Source organism: Beta vulgaris, chromosome 3, assembly GCF_026745355.1.
Source record: "Beta vulgaris subsp. vulgaris cultivar EL10 chromosome 3, EL10.2, whole genome shotgun sequence".
Taxonomy (NCBI): domain Eukaryota; kingdom Viridiplantae; phylum Streptophyta; class Magnoliopsida; order Caryophyllales; family Amaranthaceae; genus Beta; species Beta vulgaris.
This window is the reverse complement of record NC_079204.1, coordinates 9,296,888-9,317,230: the sequence shown is the minus strand read 5'-3', so window position 1 is coordinate 9,317,230 and position 20,343 is coordinate 9,296,888. Positions and strand designations below refer to the sequence as shown.

Below are 20,343 nucleotides of genomic sequence, written 5' to 3'. Positions count from 1 at the left end.
TTTCCTGATTAAACTTTATGGGTAATGCTATTTTAGAGAAATTCTTCACAAATCGCCGATAATAACCTGCTAAACCCAGAAACTCCGAACTTCTGACACATTCTTCGGTGCTGGCCATTCTTCTACTGCCTTAATCTTGTCCGGATCTACAGAGATGCCTTCCTTAGACACCACATGTCCGAGAAACTTCACCTCCTCTAACCAGAAATCACATTTACTAAGCTTGGCATACAACTTTTCCTTCTGGAGTGTAGCCAGGACAGTTCTCAGATGACCTTCATGTTCCTCACGATTCCTTGAGTATATCAAGATATCATCTATAAAGATAACCACAAATCGATCCAAGAACGGCTTAAAATAGCGTTGCATTAAATCCATAAAAGCCGCAGGCGCATTAGTCAATCCAAATGGCATAACTAAAAACTCGTAATGCCCGTATCGAGTGCGGAAAGCTGTCTTTGGTATATCCTCCTCTACAATCCTCATCTGGTGATAACCAGACCTCAAATCAATCTTGGAGAATACACTCGCTCCCCTCAGCTGATCAAATAGATCATCAATTCTTGGTAAAGGATACCTATTCCGCACCGTGATCTTATTGATCTCTCATAATCTATACATAATCTCATGGAGCCATCCTTTTTCTAACGAACAACACTGGTGCTCCCCATGGAGACACACTAGGTCTGATATATCCCTTCTGCAACAACTCATCTAATTGCTTCTTTAATTCTACCATCTCAGCTGGCGCCATCCTATACGGAGCTCTTGAGATCGGGGTAGCTCCCGGAATCAAATCTATATGAAAATCCACAACTCGATGTGGAGGCAACCCTGGTAAATCCTCCGGAAATACATCGGGAAATTCTCGAATTACCGGTATATTCATCAATTTTGATTCAGTTTCTCCTCGTTCCGTTACCTGACAAATATGTGCTTCCATAGCACCATCCCAGCCCTGATGGGTAATGGTCCGCTCTAAGAAGGGTCGAAGTTTCACCACTCGAGTATAACATTCTATTATAGCTCGATTTTTACTCAACCAATCCATACCCAGAATCACATCATACACACCTAAATCAAACATTATCAAATCTGCCTTCAAATCCACCTCCGCAATTCTAATACCACATTCTTTCAGCATATACTTACATCGGAAGGTAGTTTTATCAGGCAAAGTTACATTCAAATCACATGAAGTCACTTTGGGTTTTTGCTCTATGCGGAATGCAAATAATTTGAAATAAAAGAGTGGGATGCTCCAGAATCAAATAATACAAATGCAGGTAAATTACACACATCAAAGGTCCCGGTAATTACATTACCTTTCTGCTCTATAATCTCTGGCTCCTCAGATGGTTCAGACTTAAGGGCAAATGCTCTTCCAGGTGCTTTCGATACTCCTTTTGGTTACGACCCAAGCTTGATTCACCAGTCGCTTTCAGTAGCAACACCTCACCAGGCCGTGATTACTCTAGCATTCCCAGATTGATTTAAAACGGGTCCTTGATTCTATGCCCCGTCTTCATGCATTTGAAACAAATGCTTTGCCCCTCACAGTTTTTCCCATAGTGATCTTTTCCACAACGTCGACACTTCCACTCCTTCTTCCCCCTTCCCTCTTTGGTAGGGACTAAGGCCATGACGTTCCGGCTGGATCCGTCTTAATTTTCTTGCTACTCCCGCTCCAGATTTTTCGTTTCCCTTCCTTTTTCTTTTGAGCTTTCATCCTTTTGCTCAATCCGTTCATGTTCTAAGGCTCGATCATACAAATCCTCAAAGCTGCTATAAACCCCTATTCTTTTCTGGTACTTCAGATTTAACCCTTCAAAAAATCGCATGGATTTTACCCTTTCGTTGCTAGTAAAGTCTGGAGCGAACCGCGAGAGTTCCATAAATTTGGCAGCATATTCTACTACCGTCATCTGCCCTTGCCTTAAGAACAAGAATTCATTCTCTTTTTTCCTTCTTAATGCTGGAGGAAAGAACTTATTCCTCAACTTTCCACGAACATTCCCAGGTGGAAATGGCTTGGGTGGAGGTTTTCTTAACTGTACCCCACCACTATCCGCAGGGCCTTCCAGGTAAAAGGATGCCAGCTTTACCTTAAGTTCTCGGACAGTTTACCACATCCAGCAGCTTTTCCATATATGCAATCCAGTCTTCGAATTTTACCGGATCCGCTTCGCCGTCATAGCCCCGTGGCTTATGAGAGCAAGCCTCTTATAGAACTTCCCTTCCTCATTATCCCTATTTTGTTCCTGCTTTTCCAGGATTGCCAGCAATCGGGTATTCATTTCCCTTAGCTGACGTATCTGTTCGGCTTGAGAATTTTCCAGTTGTTCCTGTGGTTCATTAGTTTCCACATTCTGCTGGATCTCATTGGTCACGTTGATGTGTGCATAACCTATAAAATGATAACTGAATATTCTTAGTAGTCCCCAAAATTTCAAATCATTACATATAAGCTACTAAACACTTATTCCCAGAAAGGAATGCAATTTCCCACTTTACACATATAAGCACACATACTCATATCATAGATCATTCAAAATATATTATAACTTGAAAATCTTAACTTCAAAATACAATTCCATTGCCCAGAGTCAATCATCTCATCCTGACAATTCTTTTATACATACAATAAAAACTAAGGCTACCACCACTTCCTTCCACATCATCACTATGCTACTTCCTCCTAAAGAATATTATACGGATCATATGCGTATCCACTGTTATCGCTACTGGAGGATGGGGTTTCGGGAATGTAGTCGGGGTCACTCATCCATGAGTTACTTCCTCGAAATACTACTCCTGGCACCCCCGAGGGCACTCCTGAATCATCACTTGATCCTCTCGAATTACGTGACTGGGGAGGAGCTATACTCGTAGCAGAATCTCCAGATCTTTGAGGTTGAGGTGGTGCCATACTAGCAGCAGAGTTAGGGGGTGTAGGAACTCTTCCCCCTCTTCTTCTTTGGTATTCTATTGTGGCTATTCTGTTGTACATATCTCTCCAGTACTGAGCATTCCGACCCATATCTTGCAAACCCGCTGCTTGCTCAGCCCGCTCCATCTCCTCTAACACCTCCTCCGGTGTTCCTTCCCACCTGATCAGATTCTTATCAATATTATCCATCGCAGTACTATCATTCAAATTCAGCAAAGATGGTGTTGCCATAAACAAGGTTAGCAATTTCCAATAGGTCCAACGGAACACCACCCATGGATGAAACTGCGGTAAGGTCTTGATGAGGGTGTATGCTTGAATAGCAGGTCGAGTGAAAGGGTTATGGTTTCCACTCCCATATAACTGGTTATACTCTTCTATGACATTGAGTTTCTCTCTAGCAAATACCAGATGATCCTCTCCTTCATTTCTCTTAACATTTGGTTCCTCTTGGTACCTTCGATTTCCATCACTACCAATCACCCAATATGCGTTGTTTCTCCATATTACTCTTGACCCATTACCATTACCACTTCCACTTGCAGACATCTAATTGCACATACATAACACATAACTTAGATAGCACACATAAGTATCAAACACATAATCTACACACATTATTTGCCCTTGAACATAATCCATCACATTATTTCACCACTCGAGTATAACATGCTTAAACTAACTAATAACCCAAATCAGTTTCAATTGTTTTAAACATAAATGTTTTAGATGATTGATTGATCATGTTCAAGGAAGCTAAGAAATGCTATGATGGTAAGAGTAACATGCTCAGTAGGGCAAATAATGTGTGTAGATTATGTGTTTGATACTTATGTGTGCTATCTAAGTTATGTGTTATGTATGTGCAATTAGATGTCTGCAAGTGGAAGTGGTAATGGTAATGGGTCAAGAGTAATATGGAGAAACAACGCATATTGGGTGATTGGTAGTGATGGAAATCGAAGGTACCAAGAGGAACCCTCATCAAGACCTTACCGCAGTTTCATCCATGGGTGGTGTTTCGTTGGACCTATTGGAAATTGCTAACCTTGTTTATGGCAACACCATCTTTGCTGAATTTGAATGATAGTACTGCGATGGATAATATTGATAAGAATCTGATCAGGTGGGAAGGAACACCGGAGGAGGTGTTAGAGGAGATGGAGCGGGCTAAGCAAGCAACGGGTTTGCAAGATATGGGTCGGAATGCTCAGTACTGGAGACATATGTACAACAGAATAGCCACAATAGAATACCAAAGAAGAAGAGGGGGAAGAGTTCCTACACCCCCTAACTCTGCTGCTAGTATGGCACCACCTCAACCTCAAAGATCTGGAGATTCTGCTACGAGTATAGCTCCTCCCCAGTCACGTAATTCGAGAGGATCAAGTGATGATTCAGGAGTGCCCTCGGGGGTGCCAGGAGTAGTATTTCGAGGAAGTAACTCATGGATGAGTGACCCCGACTACATTCCCGAAACCCCATCCTCCAGTAGCGATAACAGTGGATACGCATATGATCCGTATAACATTCTTTAGGAGGAAGTAGCATAGTGATGATGTGGAAGGAAGTGGTGGTAGCCTTAGTTTTTATTGTATGTATAAAAGAATTGTCAGGATGAGATGATTGACTCTGGGCAATGGAAGTATTTTGAAGTAAGATTTTCAAGTTATAATATATTTTGAATGATCTATGATATGAATATGTGTGCTTATATGTGTAAAGTGGGAAATTGCAATCCTTTCTGGGAATAAGTGTTTAGTAGCTTATATGTAATGATTTGAAAATTTTGGGGACTACTAAGAATATTCAGTTATCATTTTATAGGTTATGGCACACATCAACGTGACCAATAAGATCCAGCAGAATGTGAAAACTAATGAACCACAGGAACAACTGGAAAATTCTCAAGCCGAACAGATACGTCAGCTAAGGGAAATGAATACCCGATTGCTGACAATCCTGGAAAAGCAGGAACAAAATAGGGATAATGAGGAAGGGAAGTTCTATAAGAGGCTTGCTACTCATAAGCCACGGGGCTATGACGGCGAAGCGGATCCGGTAAAATTCGAGGACTGGATTGCATATATGGAAAAGCTGCTGGATGTGGTAAACTGTCCTGAGAACTTGAAGGTAAAGCTGCCATCCTTTTACCTGGAAGGCCCTGCGGATATGTCGTGGGGTACGGTTAAGAAAACCTCCACCCAAGCCATTTCCACCTGGGAGATGTTCGTGGAAAAATTGAGGAATAAGTTCTTTCCTCCAGCATTAAGAAGGAAAAAAGAGAATGAATTCTTATTCTTAAGGCAAGGACAGATGACGGTAGTAGAATATGCTGCCAAATTTATGGAACTCTCGCGGTTCGCTCCAGACTTTACTAGCAAAGAAAGGGTAAAATCCATGCGATTTTTTGAAGGGTTAAATCTGAAGTACCAGAAAAGAATAGGGGTTTATAGCAGCTTTGAGGATTTGTACGATCGAGCCTTAGAACATGAACGGATTGAGCAAAAGGATGAAAGCTCAAAAAGAAAGAGGAAGGGGAACGAAAAATCTGGAGCAGGGAGTAGCAAGAAATTTAAGACGGATCCAGCCGGAACGTCTATGGCCTTAGTCCCTACCAAAGCACGGGAAGGGGGGAAGAAGGAGTGGAAGTGTCGACGTTGTGGAAAAGATCACTATGGGAAAAACTGTGAGGGGCAAAACATTTGTTTCAAATGCATGAAGACGGGGCATAGAATCAAGGAATGTCCCGTTTTAAATCAATCTGGGAATGCTAGAGGTAATCAGCGGCCTGGTGAGGTGTTGCTACTGAAAGCGGCTGGTGAATCAAGCTCGGGTCGTAACCCAAAAGGAGTATCGAAAGCACCTGGAAGAGCATTTGCCCTTAAGTCTGAACCATCTGAGGAGCCAGAGATTATAGAGCAGAAAGGTAATGTAATTACCGGGACCATTGCTGCTGCTTTCATTAAAAGGTTGGTGATCATCTCCTAACCCTTCCCTTATCCTCCATCCTTTTAACTTGTGCAAACGCTTCAACTCAAGGAGTTCAAGGGGGGGGGGGGGGAAGTATAATGATAGTCCTGCACTTTCCGGTCCAGGCCTAAAACTGAAATTAGCTGATGTGCTATCTTCTTCAATATACTCCAATTTTGCCAAATGCGAAAGCCGGAGGACTTTCAGACAATCCAAGTTTCCCAGGCATGGAAGGCACTCCAATTCCCCACAATCAGAAAGATAAAGCTCTGTAAGATTTGGGAGAAGGGTTGCCCAACCAGGCATTTTCGCACCATAGTATGCTTTCACAGCCAAATTTTCAAGATAAGGATGTGGCCGCAGCACTTCCATCAATCTTCTTGCTTCCTCATCATCCATTCTTCCACCACCCTCCTCACATCTGAAATCAACCACAATGTGATTGAGATGTTCCTTATGATTCAGGTATAATCCTTCCCTCTTAACATCTTCCTTGACAGCATCTGTAGTATTTTCGGGCCACCTGATTTGGATTTCCAGATGACCCTTTAGGTTGTTGAGAGCCTTTAGATCTTCCAGCCCATCAAACCATTGCTTCCAACTTGAACAATTCCCTTCTCCACCCACTATAAACTTACTGAGAGTGTGAAGGCAAGTCATCTTACCCATGCCTTTGGGCATATAAGTTACATTGTTGCAACCATATATATCTAAAGTTTGAAGCTTAACCAGCCTGCTCAAATGTTTTGGTAACCCTTCCAATCTCTTGCAACCCTTCAATTGTAAGGTTTGCAGATTATATAGTTTGGCAATTGAGTTCGGAAGTACTTCCAAATCTTCGTTATACGAAAGATCTAAGTACCTCAAATGCAACAATCCACCAATCGAGTCTGGTACACTTTTTATCTTCGACCAAGCCAGGTCCAATGCCCTTAGGCACAAACAGTTTGGTACTAATGCCTCAACTGAAAACTGGTTTATCTCAGCATCCTGACACCAGTAGCCAGCATAGAAATGGGAGCGAATATGAGTTGCATTGAAAGAGTATCTTGCAAAACTAGTTCTGGCAAGAGATAGATGGCGAACATTTTTATCCAAGCTGCCACTAATGTTTTTTGTCGTACAAAGCTCCTTCCCCATGACATTTTGAGCAATATCATGCATGAGATCATGTATCTTAATAACATCATCTTTTTCTGTTCCGATGTTTTCGAAAAAACATCTCTGCAGCAAAATTGATATGTATTCCTCACTAGCATCATCTATGCTTTGATCTTTGTCTAATGGAACAATATAACCTTGTGCCATCCAAAGGTTTATCAACGTCTTCTTCCCTATAAGGAAATCCTTTGGAAACACTGCACAATAACTAAAGCATCTCCTGATTGGAGGTTCAAGATGATGGTAACTTAGGTTCAGTATTGGCATGATATCATTATGGCTCTTTCTAATGTTGGCTAAACATATCTCATGAAATGAAAGCCACTTACTCTTGTCTTGACCACACAAAAGACTTCCTACCACTCTTATAGCCAGAGGGTTTCGAGCACATTTGTCGACTATATCTCGTGCAATCATGACAAAGTCATTAGGGAATTTTGGTTGCACTGATCCGAAGGTCCACCTTACAGATAAACGCCAAGAGTTTTTTTTCAGACAAACCTTGCAGCTTGTGCAATGGACCATCTCTTATAATTCTCGTTGTCTCGTGCGAACGCGTAGTTACCACAATCCAATTTCCCCTTTGACCTCCCATGAAGAATTCTACCAGATCACGCAATTGATTAGGATTCTCATTCCATACATCATCCAAAACAAGCAAGTATCTCTTGCCACATAGTTGTTCCCGTAGTTGGGTTTGCACCTGATCCATGGTTGAACCCTCGTGATTCTTACCAGTAGCTGTAGACAGAATCTTACCCAAAATTTCTTTCACATCTAGTTGCTTTTGATCTTGATCAGAGACAATTCCAACATCTCAATGGAAAAGCAGTTCTGACCCTTGGATCATTGTACACGAGTTGGGCAAGAGCAGTTTTACCCAACCCTCCCATTCCCACTATAGTAAGGAAAGACACATCACGCTGGATGTTAGAATCAAGCAACAAACCTACGATCTTCTCCAAGTCATCCTCTCTTCCAATGATATCACCTGCGTTCACGACAGAACCAGTCTCGAGCCTTCTCTCTTTTATAGGCTCAAGATCAATCTTAAAGCTAAATTGATGATTGTAAGCGATAGCATCCAACTTCTTCTTGATCTTCTTAACCCCTCGTGACATCCTATAAGCGATGCCAAGGGGGTTGGAATCAGAAAAGAATTGGCGCATCTTTTTGGAAAGACTGCCACCAGCCTCTACAAGTTGCTTCTGCTCGGCAAGAGTGACAAACTCGTCGAACAGATCATCTGCTTCAAAGACAGCATCCTTGAGTTCCTCGAGCCAATGCTGTGCTTCATGAGTGAGCTCCTGTTTGGTCTCAGCATCACGGAATACAGCGTTGATGGTAGAGACAGTGCGTTGGAGGTCATCAAGTTGGGATTTGTAGCCAAAGATCGAGAGGATCTCTTTGAGCTCAAAACTTTGCAGGGCTGCAAACAGAGATTAGGCAGTGCCTACAACATCCATTTTGTGTCAAAAAGATGAAAAGACCTGAATAAGGGATTAATATCAATTTTGGGTTTGTTGGCCAAAGATGACCAGCAGTCTCTGCTGTGTTCCATCTATATACTACTCTCTCCATTTTCAATCAAATGCGACACTTCGATTTTGCGGTCAAATTATACACAGTCAGGGGCGGAGCTACGTTGTAACAAGGGGTAGCACCTGCTACCCCTGACTTTAAAAAAAAAAAAAAAAAAGCTGAAACCCAAACCCTAACGTTATCTCTTCCGCGTCTCTCTCCAGTCTCCTATCTTTTGGTGAGGAAGAGACTTCTATTTTGGTGAAGACGGCTTCTCATCTGATCCCAAATCAGCTACTCTGTTTCTTGCTAAGAAGCTTTTATACCAGAAAACAAATTTCTTTTTATTCAATTTTACTTTTAAATTTTTTTTCGGATACCCAGAAAAAATTAATTGAAGAAACATAAAAAGCCCAGATATAAGAGAGAATGAATGTAGGAAGTAACAAGTAAGGGGTTGGAATTGTAGCAGAAGGGGAGAGGTTGTCAGGTTGAAGATGATAAAGATGGAGGTGGGATTGTTGCAGAGGAAGAAAAGTAATGAAAAAGATTATTAGTGGGGGATTGGTTGTTATTGATCTTGTGGTTGCTGCAGTGAGCCATTGACAATCTGTAGTTTGTAGGTTTTTTTCTTACTTTCTTATCAATTCTTTCATTATTTTTCATCTAATTTCAGTTGTTGATTTTCAAACCTAATGATTTATGAATTGCGAGTTGTATGAACTTCTGAATTTTTATTTTTGGTATGGAATTGTTAATTTACAGTTGTGAAATGTGAACTTTTGTGAATTTTTGCTGAATTATAAATTGTGAAATTTGAATAATATACAACTGTGAATCTGTGATGTTGCAATAAAATGTCAGTTATGGGGTTGCATTATATTGTTCTATTGATGGATTTTAATAAGAGCAAAAATAATACTAGTTGAATATTGATGAGTTAGATCTTGTGTTATTTATGTTTATAAGTTAATTCGGATCTAGATCTTCCTTCGACTCAACTAAGCCAACAAAATTTAGAACGATTTGTAAATCTTGATCGATTAATTATAAATTGGTTTCAAATATTATTATTCGTCGTGCATAATTGTAATTTTTGTTGTTGATGTTATATTTGGATTATGTATTATTTTAATTTAGTACTTATGTGGATTTTTTTTTTGTACTCGATACAAAGCAAAACTACGCTACCCCTCACCCCAAATCCTGGCTCCGCCCCTGTACACAGTCCCATGGTCCCCAATGTAACACTTCTCTCAAAAAGTATATAATTAAACACAGGAGAGTGCACGTTGTTATGCATTAGTACGCATAAAGTACACAAGTGTTACATTTATATATTTGGAACGGAGAAAGTATATAACTAAAATAATCATACTTCATTATGGCAATTCTGTATTCATCTCAATGTCTACTAATAGTACATAATTAGAATTCCTAAGTATACAAAATATGCATTGGAGACCATCAAAGACAAACAATTCATCTTAAACAATATGGATCGAGTATACAATAATATAAGCATCAATCGACAATCATGTCGCTGAAAAATTGTATCAAAAGAAGGCCCAAAATTATATTATTTTGAAAATTTTGCTTCATATTTGAAGAAAACACCCTTGTTTCTCACCCTTAATAAATTTGTCAATGATTTATATTTAGATTTTCAACTTTCTATCTTTAGAGCTCTAACCTTCCATATTTTGTATAAATTTAGGGGCTCAATTTTCATAATAGAACTGGGCCCAAAAATCTTCAAGACGGCCCTGAAAAGAAGATAGCACTTGATAAAGTTTATGCATTATTAAGCTTAATGAATAATTTAAGACCAATTTGTTTCTAATCACATTACCTTCTTCTTATTTAAAATTAAAAGTAGGCCATATATTAGGTAGAGCTATATTTGAAAATTAATTCTAGTGGTTCCACGAACTTACTTAATCCTTTCCTGCTTGTTTTCTTCGTCAATTTGAGGTGGATTACGTAGACTTTCGAATATTGTGAGACTTGACTCTCTTAATAATCACAATCTCAAACAAGATACGGGGAAAACCAGAAAAATCATATAAGTTTTATATTGTTGAAAAAACATGACTCTTACCTCCATTGATGTTAAATTGATGAACGGCAACACCGCCATTGATGCCAGAAGATTTGTACTCAATAGCTTCGCCATATTTACGAATCAAATTCTGGAGGGGTTAATTAAAAAATTTGCGGAAATAAACAATTTCATGAGCAATTTGAGCGAATTAGTAAAATTTATTTGAAATCTGGGTAAAATGCAAATTTATGGCAACTATGAATCGAATTCGAAAGGAAGCTGCGTTTCGCAGGGAAATTCCACCAACGCCGCCATCTCGCCGTTTCGTTTCCTTGTTCATCGAGGAAATGAAATTTAACCAAAAAAAAATTCGTTTCCATGATTGTTTTTTTTTAAATTTAGAATGTTTTTGTACGTGTTTGTTTAGTTATATTAATATGTTAATTAGCATGTTATAATTTTTATAATAATTTGTAACATAATAATGTTTTAAAAAAAATATTAATAGCATGTTATAATTTGTAATTATATTCATTAAATATAGTATGTTAATATTTTATAATATTTAATGAAATTACCATGTTATGCGACAATTTACTTATATTAATGTTAATATTAAAATAACGACGAAGGTATGTAGATATTGAATTAAATAGTTTAAATTGATTAAATAGTGACTAATTAAAAAAAATGATTATTAGGCTCAGTCGAGGGCTTTAGACGGCGATAGTATGGGTCTTGAGGGATTTGGGTCACGACTCACGACATACTCAATCTTGTGGTATCAATGCATTGAGTAGGAGGGTGAGGGCAGAAGAGCGGGTTAGGCCGGATCCTATTCCAGAGGATGCACCTTATAATCCGGGTTGGGAAACCGAGGATGAGGAGTTGGAAAATTCTTTGAGTGGTGGTGCAGAGGATGTCACTCTCCGTGTGACTGTGAGGAATGGTAGAGGATGGAGGTTTGTTTCATAATCGTCAGGTTACGCACGTATTCGGACTTCGAGCAGGACCAAAGCTGCTAGTGATACTTGCTGATTAGTTAGGGAGTCTATGCCTGGTGGCCCTATGGTAGCGTGATTCCTAGTTATCGACTCACATCAGCGCACGTATCTACGATGATCCATTTACTTATACAGTGATGATGTGTCATAATCGTCACTAGTAGAATAAATGCTATTTGCTGCGGTTAAAAAGTGCCCCATTGCTGCGATTTTGGGCGCGCAGCAATTAAGAGGGCAGCAATAGGTATTAATTATATTGCTGCGGTTTTAATCCGCAGCAATATCGACAAAATATTGCTGCGGTTTTTAGGCCAAACCGCAGCAATATGTGTTTTTAAAATATTAAAAAATACAGGTATTGTTTGGGCTCATTTCCTTGGTTAAGCCAGCCAGAGACAATTAAGCCCAATAAAGCCTTAAACCTCCAGAGGGCCCCACCTGCGATAGTGCCTCCCAGCTGTCAGTGCCCTCCAGCTGGCCTACAGTTGGGATATCCCAAGCACTATAAATACTCAACCCCCTCATCAATGAGAAGGTATTGAATTCTTACCTAACAAACCAGAGCATCTCTCTCTAGACTTTATCTCTCTAAGCTTGATCACTGACTTGAGCGTCGGAGAGGCGATCCCGGAACAACCCCCGGGGCAGTCTAACCATTACTTTTGCAGGATCCCGGCGTACGGACTTTGGACTCAGGACATTCGAATCTGACCCGGTATTCCCTAAGCAAAGGAATCAGTATCCTTAATTTCTAGACAGAAACAGTTTGGCGCCGTCTGTGGGGATAGTACGAAAAGTTACTTCGCCACCACTCACTCAGATTTACTCACTCAGCTACTCAGCTCCGAACGCCAATTGACAATGGCACCAACTAAGAACACTCGCGCTAAGCAAGCCTCTGACCAAGTCGGTTGGCCGGAAAGAGGCCACTCCCCCGCTCATAATAGGGAACCCCCGAACCCTCGGGCGGAGAGAGGTCACTCGCCTGCGCATAATAGGGAGGCCGAGCGGACCCCCTCTCCGGATCGGAGGTCACCCACCGTCCAAACTCTGGACCCTCAGTCGGTCTCCCAGCAGATTCAGCACGTGGAGCCTCAGCCGCTCTTTGCGTCTGACCTGACCCTTATCACGGCTCAGCTCCAGTAAACTTTCCAAAAAGGCATGATGGACATGATGGCCATGCTCCAACAGAGGAGCCGCAACAAGTTCTCGCTCAACAGCATGAGCCCAGAGAGCGCACAGTCGTTCGTCCCACAGGGACCACTCTCGTTCTAATCGGGATCCGCAGCCTAGCCGGCCACGGTCCGAGCGAGAGACCCAAGCCACCGGGAAAGAAAAAAGTCAGCGCGACAGGGGTCGGCCCGTCTGCATGCAGAGACCCATGTTCTAAATCCCAAGGGGGGTTGGGTCGGAAACCCCAAGATGCCCGAGAATTCCTTAACAACAAGAAGCGCCTCAGCCAAGGTATGACGCCGGGAGTTCCTCAAGAAGAAGCAAATGACCGAGAGGGCCAAGGGGACTCGGCTCATTCTCAGCCTCCTAGGCTAACTGGAGGAGGGCTCAATTCCTGATCCCCTTCAGCCAAGAAATCCTAGGGACCCAACCCCGGGAAAATCAAACCCCCCCTGATCGAGCCATTTGCGGGCCTAACCGACCCAGACGATCATATGGCTAGTTACAAGGCTCAAATGAGCGTTCAGACAAGTTGCGAGGCCACTTGGTGCCGCTTCTTCCCTACCACCCTCAAAGGTCTGGCTCCCAATTGGTTCCAAGAACTACCGGCGGGGTCATCACTGACTTCGCCATACTGGAACACCTCTTCATCCACCAGTTCGTAGCTGGAAAGAGGCAAAGAAAAACCAGCCTTCACCTCATGGGGGTGAAGCAAGACAAGAATGAATCCTTGTCGGACTATATAAAGAGGTTCAATGAGGAGTCTCTCAAAATAACCGACCTACAGGACGCTGTAGCCTTCGCTGCCCTCATGTCCGGGCTCCAACCGGGTCGGCTCAGATGGTCATTGGCCGAGAATGAAGTAAAACTTACTCGGAAGCCATGGCTAGGGCCCAAAGATTCATCCAGGCAACGGAATTCTGCCGTTACTCGGATGAGGGTGGCAAGAAGAGAAAGATGAAGGAGGTCACCTGGGTCAGCCAAACATCAAAGAACGGGGGCGCGGGGATCGGCTCACCGATAATGGCAACGACCCCCGATTCAATAAAAACCGGAAGGAATCTACTTTGACATCCGGAACAAAAATTGGCTTCCCAGGCCAACGCCCATCCGGACATCATCGTCTCGGAGGGATAAAAGCTTATGGTGTGACTACCACAAGGAATGTGGACACACCACCAAGGACTGCCGAGAGCTCAAGAAATCCTTGGACGGTTTGGCCGACCAGGGCAAGCTCAACCACTACCTAAAGCGCTCGAGCGAAGAAAAGGGGAAGCAAAAGGTGGGTCAGTCGAACAGCGGGACACGGAAGGATTCATTGGTGTCATCGCTGGAGGATTCGCGTCGGGAGGCCTAACCGGCCGAGCACGCAAGGCTCACCTCCAAAACCTCAAACATCAGGTACTTGATGTCCAGCTCCCCGAGCTAGTGCCCCGTCATGACCTTCGGGGAACCCAGTCGGACGTTGCACGTTCCGCACGACGACCCCCTAGTCATCGAGCTCAAGGTAGCAATACAAAGGTGAAGAGGGTATTGGTGGATAGTGGGTCATCCGCTGATATAATCACCCTTGACTGCCTCAAAAAGTTGAAGTACACCGAACGGGATGTTACCCCCATGGCTCAGCCGCTCATAGGCTTCGGGGGCAACTCTGTCCACCGGTCGGATCAATAAAATTACCCACTCGGATGGGTGAAAAGGGTAAGGGGAGAAGCCTACCGATCGACTTCTTGGTGGTAGACATCCCTTTGCCTTACAACATAATAATGGGGAGGCCCATGCTAAACAAAGCCAAGGCCGCCATCTCCACCTACCAGCTCCTCTTGCAGTTTGAGACTGATGACGGGAAGGTAGGAAAAATTCAAGGCGACCAGCAGCGCAAGAGAGTGCTATGTGAATAGCCTCAAAAATAACGACGTCCAAAAGGACTCGGACAACGACGTCCAAAAGGACTCGAAAAAAGAAAATACGAAGGGGGTCAGCCCTCAACGAGCCTCGGGGTGTACATAACTGAGAACCCCAAGCATACGACGTCCTCAGCCAGCCGAGGATGACGAAGAAGTCGCGATGGCCAGGACCCCGGTCGGACTGTCAGGGTAGGCAAGGCCATGGACCCCAAACAAGGCAAGATATCATCCAAGTGCTCACGGAGTACCAAGATGTCTTCGCCTATGAGGCCACAGAAATGCCGGGGCTCGACCCGAAAATCATGTGTCATGAGCTTAACATCAAAGAGGGGTTCAGACCAATCAAGCAAAAGCTCAGACACCAAGGTCCGAAAGAAATGCCGCGCAGCGCAGAGGTCAAGAAGCTGCTCGAAGCGGGTTTCATAGAAGAATGTCAATACTCGGATGGCTGGCCAACGTGGTATTGGTCAAAAAGCCGAGTGGGCATGGCGAATGTGTGTCGATTTCACCGACTTAAACAAAGCCTGCCCAAAAGACAATCACCCTCTGCCAAAGATCGATAGGCTGGTCGATTCAACGGCAGGGCACGCCCTTCTCAGCTTCATGGATGCAAATGCTGGCTATCATCAAATTCCCATGGCCGAGAAGGATAGGGTTCATACGCATTTATCACTCCTCAGGGTGTCTACTGCTATAAGATGATGCGTTCGGCCTCAAAAATGCCGGGGTACATATCAGCGAACCGTCAACAAAATCTTCAGCGACCAATTGGGTCGGAACATTGAGTATACGTTGACGATATGATAGTCAAAAGCAAGGCCCAGTCGGATCACCCTGCAGATCTGAAAGAAACGCTGAGCACCCTAAGAAATACCGAATGATGCTCAACCCTAAAAAATGCTCTTCGGAGTTAAAGGGGGAAAGTGCCTCGGATTTCTAGTGGATGAGAGAGAATGAAGCCAACCCGGACAAAATCAAAGCGGTCTAGAGATGAAATCTCCTCGGAACGTTCGGGAAGTACAGCGCCTAACCGGCTGCTTAGCGGCGTCGGTCGTTCCTCTCCCGGTCGGCGATAAGAGCTTGTTGTTCTTCAAGGCCCTGAAGCGAAAAGAGTTCGCATGGGAATGGCCGAGCAAGCCTTCACTGCCCTCAAGAATCACTTGGCACTTTGCCTAAACTGATCTCCCCCTTGCCGGGGGAACCCCTGTTCATTATTTGGCTGTCTCGGACTACGCTCTTAGCGGTCCTAATAGCCGAGCGAGAAGGAAAGCAACATCCTGTCTACTTCATCAGCCACGCCTATAGGGGGGCCGAGGCGAAGTACAGCGATGTCGAAAAAATGGTCTTTGCCTTAGTAATGGCGAGCCGGAAGCTCAACCTTACTTCAAGCACATCCCATCAAAGTCCTAACCGGACAACCGCTCCGGAAGCTCATTGAGAATAGAAATCACTCGAGTCGGATGAGCGATTGGGCAGACCAGTTAGCAGATTTGGGCTCGAATTCGAGCCACGAAGGGCAATCAAGGCCCAAGCACTCGCTGACTTCATCACTGAATGCGCAACTCGACCCCCGGTCGGTTCGCAAGAGGAGTGGGAGTTGCTTGTTGATGGGTCATCCACAAAGAGTGGTTGTGGAGCAGGGCTGGTCATAACCCCCGGTCGGGAGAAAAATTGAATATGCTGTTAAGTTCGAGTTTCTCGGATCTAACAATGAAGCCGAGTATGAGGCCCTCATCCTCGGGCTACAGCTATGCATCCTAGCTGGAGCAACATCAGTCATAGCCAAGTCCGACTCACAACTCATAGTGGGTCAGATTTCCGGAGACTATGAGGCCAAGGAAGACAACATGAGAATGTACTTGGCCAAAGCCCGAGCTGTCATTGGAAGGTTGTCCGGATTCCGGATTACCCACATTCCTCGCTCGGAAAATCAGCAAGCTGATGCACTGGCTCGGATGGCTAGTTCTGCTGAAGGGTCGGCCCCTAGAACCATAACTTGGGAAGTATTGAAGGAGCCTAGCATAAATGCCAAAGAGCAGCTCGTACTCAATCGTTCCTCGAACTGGATGGGCAAAATTGTGGAGTACTTGCGAGACGGGACCTTACCCAGTGATCCTAAGGAAGCCGACCGGTCAAACATAAATCAGGTTGGTTCCTTGGCATGAAAGGCAGCTCTATAAGAAGTCCTTCACTCATCCCCTCCTCAAATGTATAACCCCGAGGAAGGAAACTATGTCCTCCGGGAAATACACCAAGGAGCTTGCGGGAGCCATCAAGGGAGCAGAACAATAGCCGGAAAGGCGCTAAGGGCAGGATATTATTGGCCTACTTTGAAAGCGACGCCTCGGACTTAGTCCGGCGGTGTCCCTCCTGCCAGATTCACTCGGACATACCAAGGGCGCTGCCACTCCCCTCACCACCATTCAAGCGGTTTGCCTCGCTTCGACAAGTGGGCATGGACTTGCTCGGACCTTTTCCCCCACTTCTGGGCAAAGGAAGTTCCTAATTGTGGCATTGATTATTTCACCAAGTGGACCGAAGCCGAACCACTGGCGTCAATTACTGACAAGCAGGTCCAGCTGTTCATCTGGAGGAATATATCACCCGGTTCGGAATTCCAAGAGCCCTGGTGTCGGAAATGGCCGACAATTCAACAGCGGGCCGACTCGAGACTATTGTGCCCGGTTCGGCATTCAAACAAGGTTCTCAGCCGTCTCCCGCCCTCAGACCAACGGGCAAGCCGAGTCAGCCAATAAAATTGTCCTAAAGGGAATCAAGAAATCCCTTGATGCAGCTAAAGGGGCATGGGTAGACGACCTACCCGGAGTACTCTTCGGCTCGAACAACAGTGAAAGAAGCCACGGGGCACTCCCCTTTCGGCTTGGTCTATGGTAGCGAAGCTATCCTTTTGGTCGAGGTGGGAATCCCCTCCCCTCGGATGACATTCTATGAATTTGACCAAAACGAGGAAGAAAAACCCGTCAACTTAGACCTGTTGCCAGAAACCCGAGGCAATGCCTTGCTGCAAGCCATCCTGTACAAGCAGAAGATCACAAGGCACTTTAACAGGCGAGTAAAGCCTCGCCCAATCAGTCTAGGTGACTGGGTCGTCCGGAAGGTAGAAGCCACCGGACTTTCCCATCTCAAAGGGAAGTTGGGGGCAAATTGGGATGGCCCTTACAAGGTTGCAGAGGTCATCAAGCCAGGGACGTTCCGACTTGAATCTCCCGAAGGGGTCCCCCTGGCCCGACCTTGGAACTTGGACAACCTCAAAAGATTCTACGTTTAATTTCTTTTCGTTACTTGCAATAGGGGCATGTTGTAAGGCCAGCACTACCTGGTCGGTTTAGCAAGCAAATCCAATTGTAACTCGGACTTAACCAGTTCATGTACCAAGTCGGGTTTCTACCCCAGAAATGAAAAAGACTTAGCCAGTCTAATTATTTTGATAAAAAAGGCAAGCAAGACTTAACCAGTTCATTGTCTATTAAATGTTGTGATATTGCAAATAACGAAAATTGTGCGACAAATGATAAGTTGCAGCAAAAAACGAAAATTGTGCGACAAATGACAAGTTGCAAAATAGTAGTTGTATTCCAATTGATCAAGAGTTGCAAAATACAACCAAAAGTTTACAAAATATAGGGTCGAAAGCAGAAAACCAAAAAGGCCAACAAGGCCAAAGCTAGAAAACAAGATCCTAAGGCTCCTTGGTTGAGAGGTCGGCAGAAGGCTGCTCAACACCAGGTTGGTCGGCAGCAGGCTGCTCGGCAGCGATCTCCGGAGGCGGCTCGGTGCTCCCTCCTGCTTCGGCAGCCACTTCGTCATCATCATCATCCTCCTCATCCGAGCTCGCCTCCTCGGCCATTTTTGCCCGGATCTCAGCTGCCTCAGCCTCCGCTAGCTCCTGGTAGCGGGACCAAACCGAGTTCCAGTCAGCCGAAGGACGGGAATCGGCCAGGGCAACCCTCAGCTTGGTAAGGGCCTCGTCCTCGCCCATTTTGTGGGAGGATTGGCCCACGTCAGCACAAAACTCGGTGCAAGCATCCGAAGTTTGCCAGACTTTGAACCATTCCTCTTGAGAGCGAGAGGCCGTGGCCAGGGCTTCCTTCAACTGGGCCTCGGCCGTTGAAAGCTTGAACTTCACCCTCTCCAGGTCGCCCTCGATCCGGGTCACCCTGGCCTCAGCAGCAGTCTTGGCCGATTCAGCATTGTCCTTGGCCGTTGTCAGCTTGGCCCTCTCCACCTTCCATTCCTCTTGCTCCTTGTGCCAAGCCTCCTCGCCCTTCCGGATCTTGTCCTCCACCTCTTCCTTACGCAGCTCGGCCAGTCTTTTGCCCTCTTTGGCTTGGTACAGCTCGTCAAAGTGCGACCGAGCCGCGTCCTTCAGCTCCTGGACTTCTTGGACCAAAGCGAGCCGGTCCTCGGCCACTTTGGTCATTCGGATAGAAAACTGCCAAAGCAAAGCTAGTTGAGAAGAGGAAGTTGAGAAATAAAAAGCAAAATGAAATGCAAAATAAATGAAGTTACTTACGTCCATCCAGGAGCGGAAAAGCTCGCTCGACTCATTCCTCCCATTGACCTCATTGATATGGTCTCGGTCAGTTTGAGTGCATAGGATCTCCAGGGCGTCGGAAATCCTTTTCTTCTTGTCCGTCTTGGACATCTGAGTGAAAGGGACGGGCGCCTCGGACAGAGAGCGCTCGGCCAAAGAAGGGTGGGAGGCCCCCGGTTCATATCCCGGACTCCGAACAGGTTCGAAATCCGAGGGATGGACCGAGACGTGGGTGTCCCCACCTCCAGAATCAGGTCGAGGACTATTCACCTCGACAGAAGGCTCCTTCCGAGCCTTCTTCGCTGAAGCCTCCCTCTCAGCCCGAGCTTTGGCCAGGGCCTTCTCCGTCAGCTCAACCCTCTCCTCGGCCCTCTCCTTGCGCTTACTCGGCTTGGGGTTGGATGGATCCTGTAAAAACCCAAGGTGTTAGCAAGATATGCAAGGTAAATGTGAATCAGGTCGGATGGAAAAGTGTTTACCTTCGGCTTGGAAGGCTTGTTGATCTTATTGGCCTTCATCTCGGCCCTGATCCGAGCGGCCTTGAGGGCAGCGGAAGTTAATCGCTCGGCCATCTCTTGATCGGTTTCTTTTAAGAATGATAGGGAAGCTTCTGCAAAAGGAAAAACACAGTTAGCAAAATAAAACAAGTAAAGCAACAAAAGCAAGTCAACCGGACCCCCTCTTGCCGAATTACCCTTAGGGAAGGCCGGACTCAGGCCAAACGCGGCGAGGAAGTGCTCATTCTTGAACAATTTGCAGCTCGGGAGCCAATTCCCCGCTACAAAAACTTCACCGCCATCCACTATTTTTGCCTCCAATTGCATGTAGATGGCGGCCACTACTTCGTCCTCCGATAACTCGGGCACTTTGAAGTTAAGGCAGTGGTTGGGGTCGGCAGTAGGAGTTACGATGGGGATGCCCCATTCTCCCCCATAGTAAACAAAGGCAAACCCTCGACGAAAACCCTTCTGAGAAGTGGGTAGGTCGAGGACGGTTCGGTAGCCTCGCCGAGCCTGGAAGCACCACCAACCAGGTCCATGATCCCCGGCAGGCAT

General features: G+C 44.9%; 2 protein-coding genes across 2 annotated transcripts; both read right to left on the bottom strand.

Moving 5' to 3' along the window:
* Positions 1-6,083: 6,083 nt before the first annotated feature.
* On the bottom strand, positions 6,084-8,665 carry LOC125495469 (putative disease resistance protein RGA1). Its single transcript, XM_057393293.1, has 5 exons — positions 8,575-8,665; positions 7,965-8,513; positions 7,586-7,876; positions 6,223-7,482; positions 6,084-6,160 (listed from the first exon to the last, which is right to left on the bottom strand). Exons 1-5 carry the CDS (start codon positions 8,663-8,665, stop codon positions 6,084-6,086), a joined length of 2,268 nt encoding a protein of 755 aa, XP_057249276.1.
* Positions 8,666-18,433: 9,768 nt separating this feature from the next.
* Positions 18,434-20,343, bottom strand: LOC125495468 (uncharacterized). The gene is made up of 3 exons (XM_048640197.2): positions 19,768-20,343; positions 19,268-19,696; positions 18,434-19,186 (listed from the first exon to the last, which is right to left on the bottom strand). Exons 1-3 carry the CDS (start codon positions 20,341-20,343, stop codon positions 18,434-18,436), a joined length of 1,758 nt encoding a protein of 585 aa, XP_048496154.2.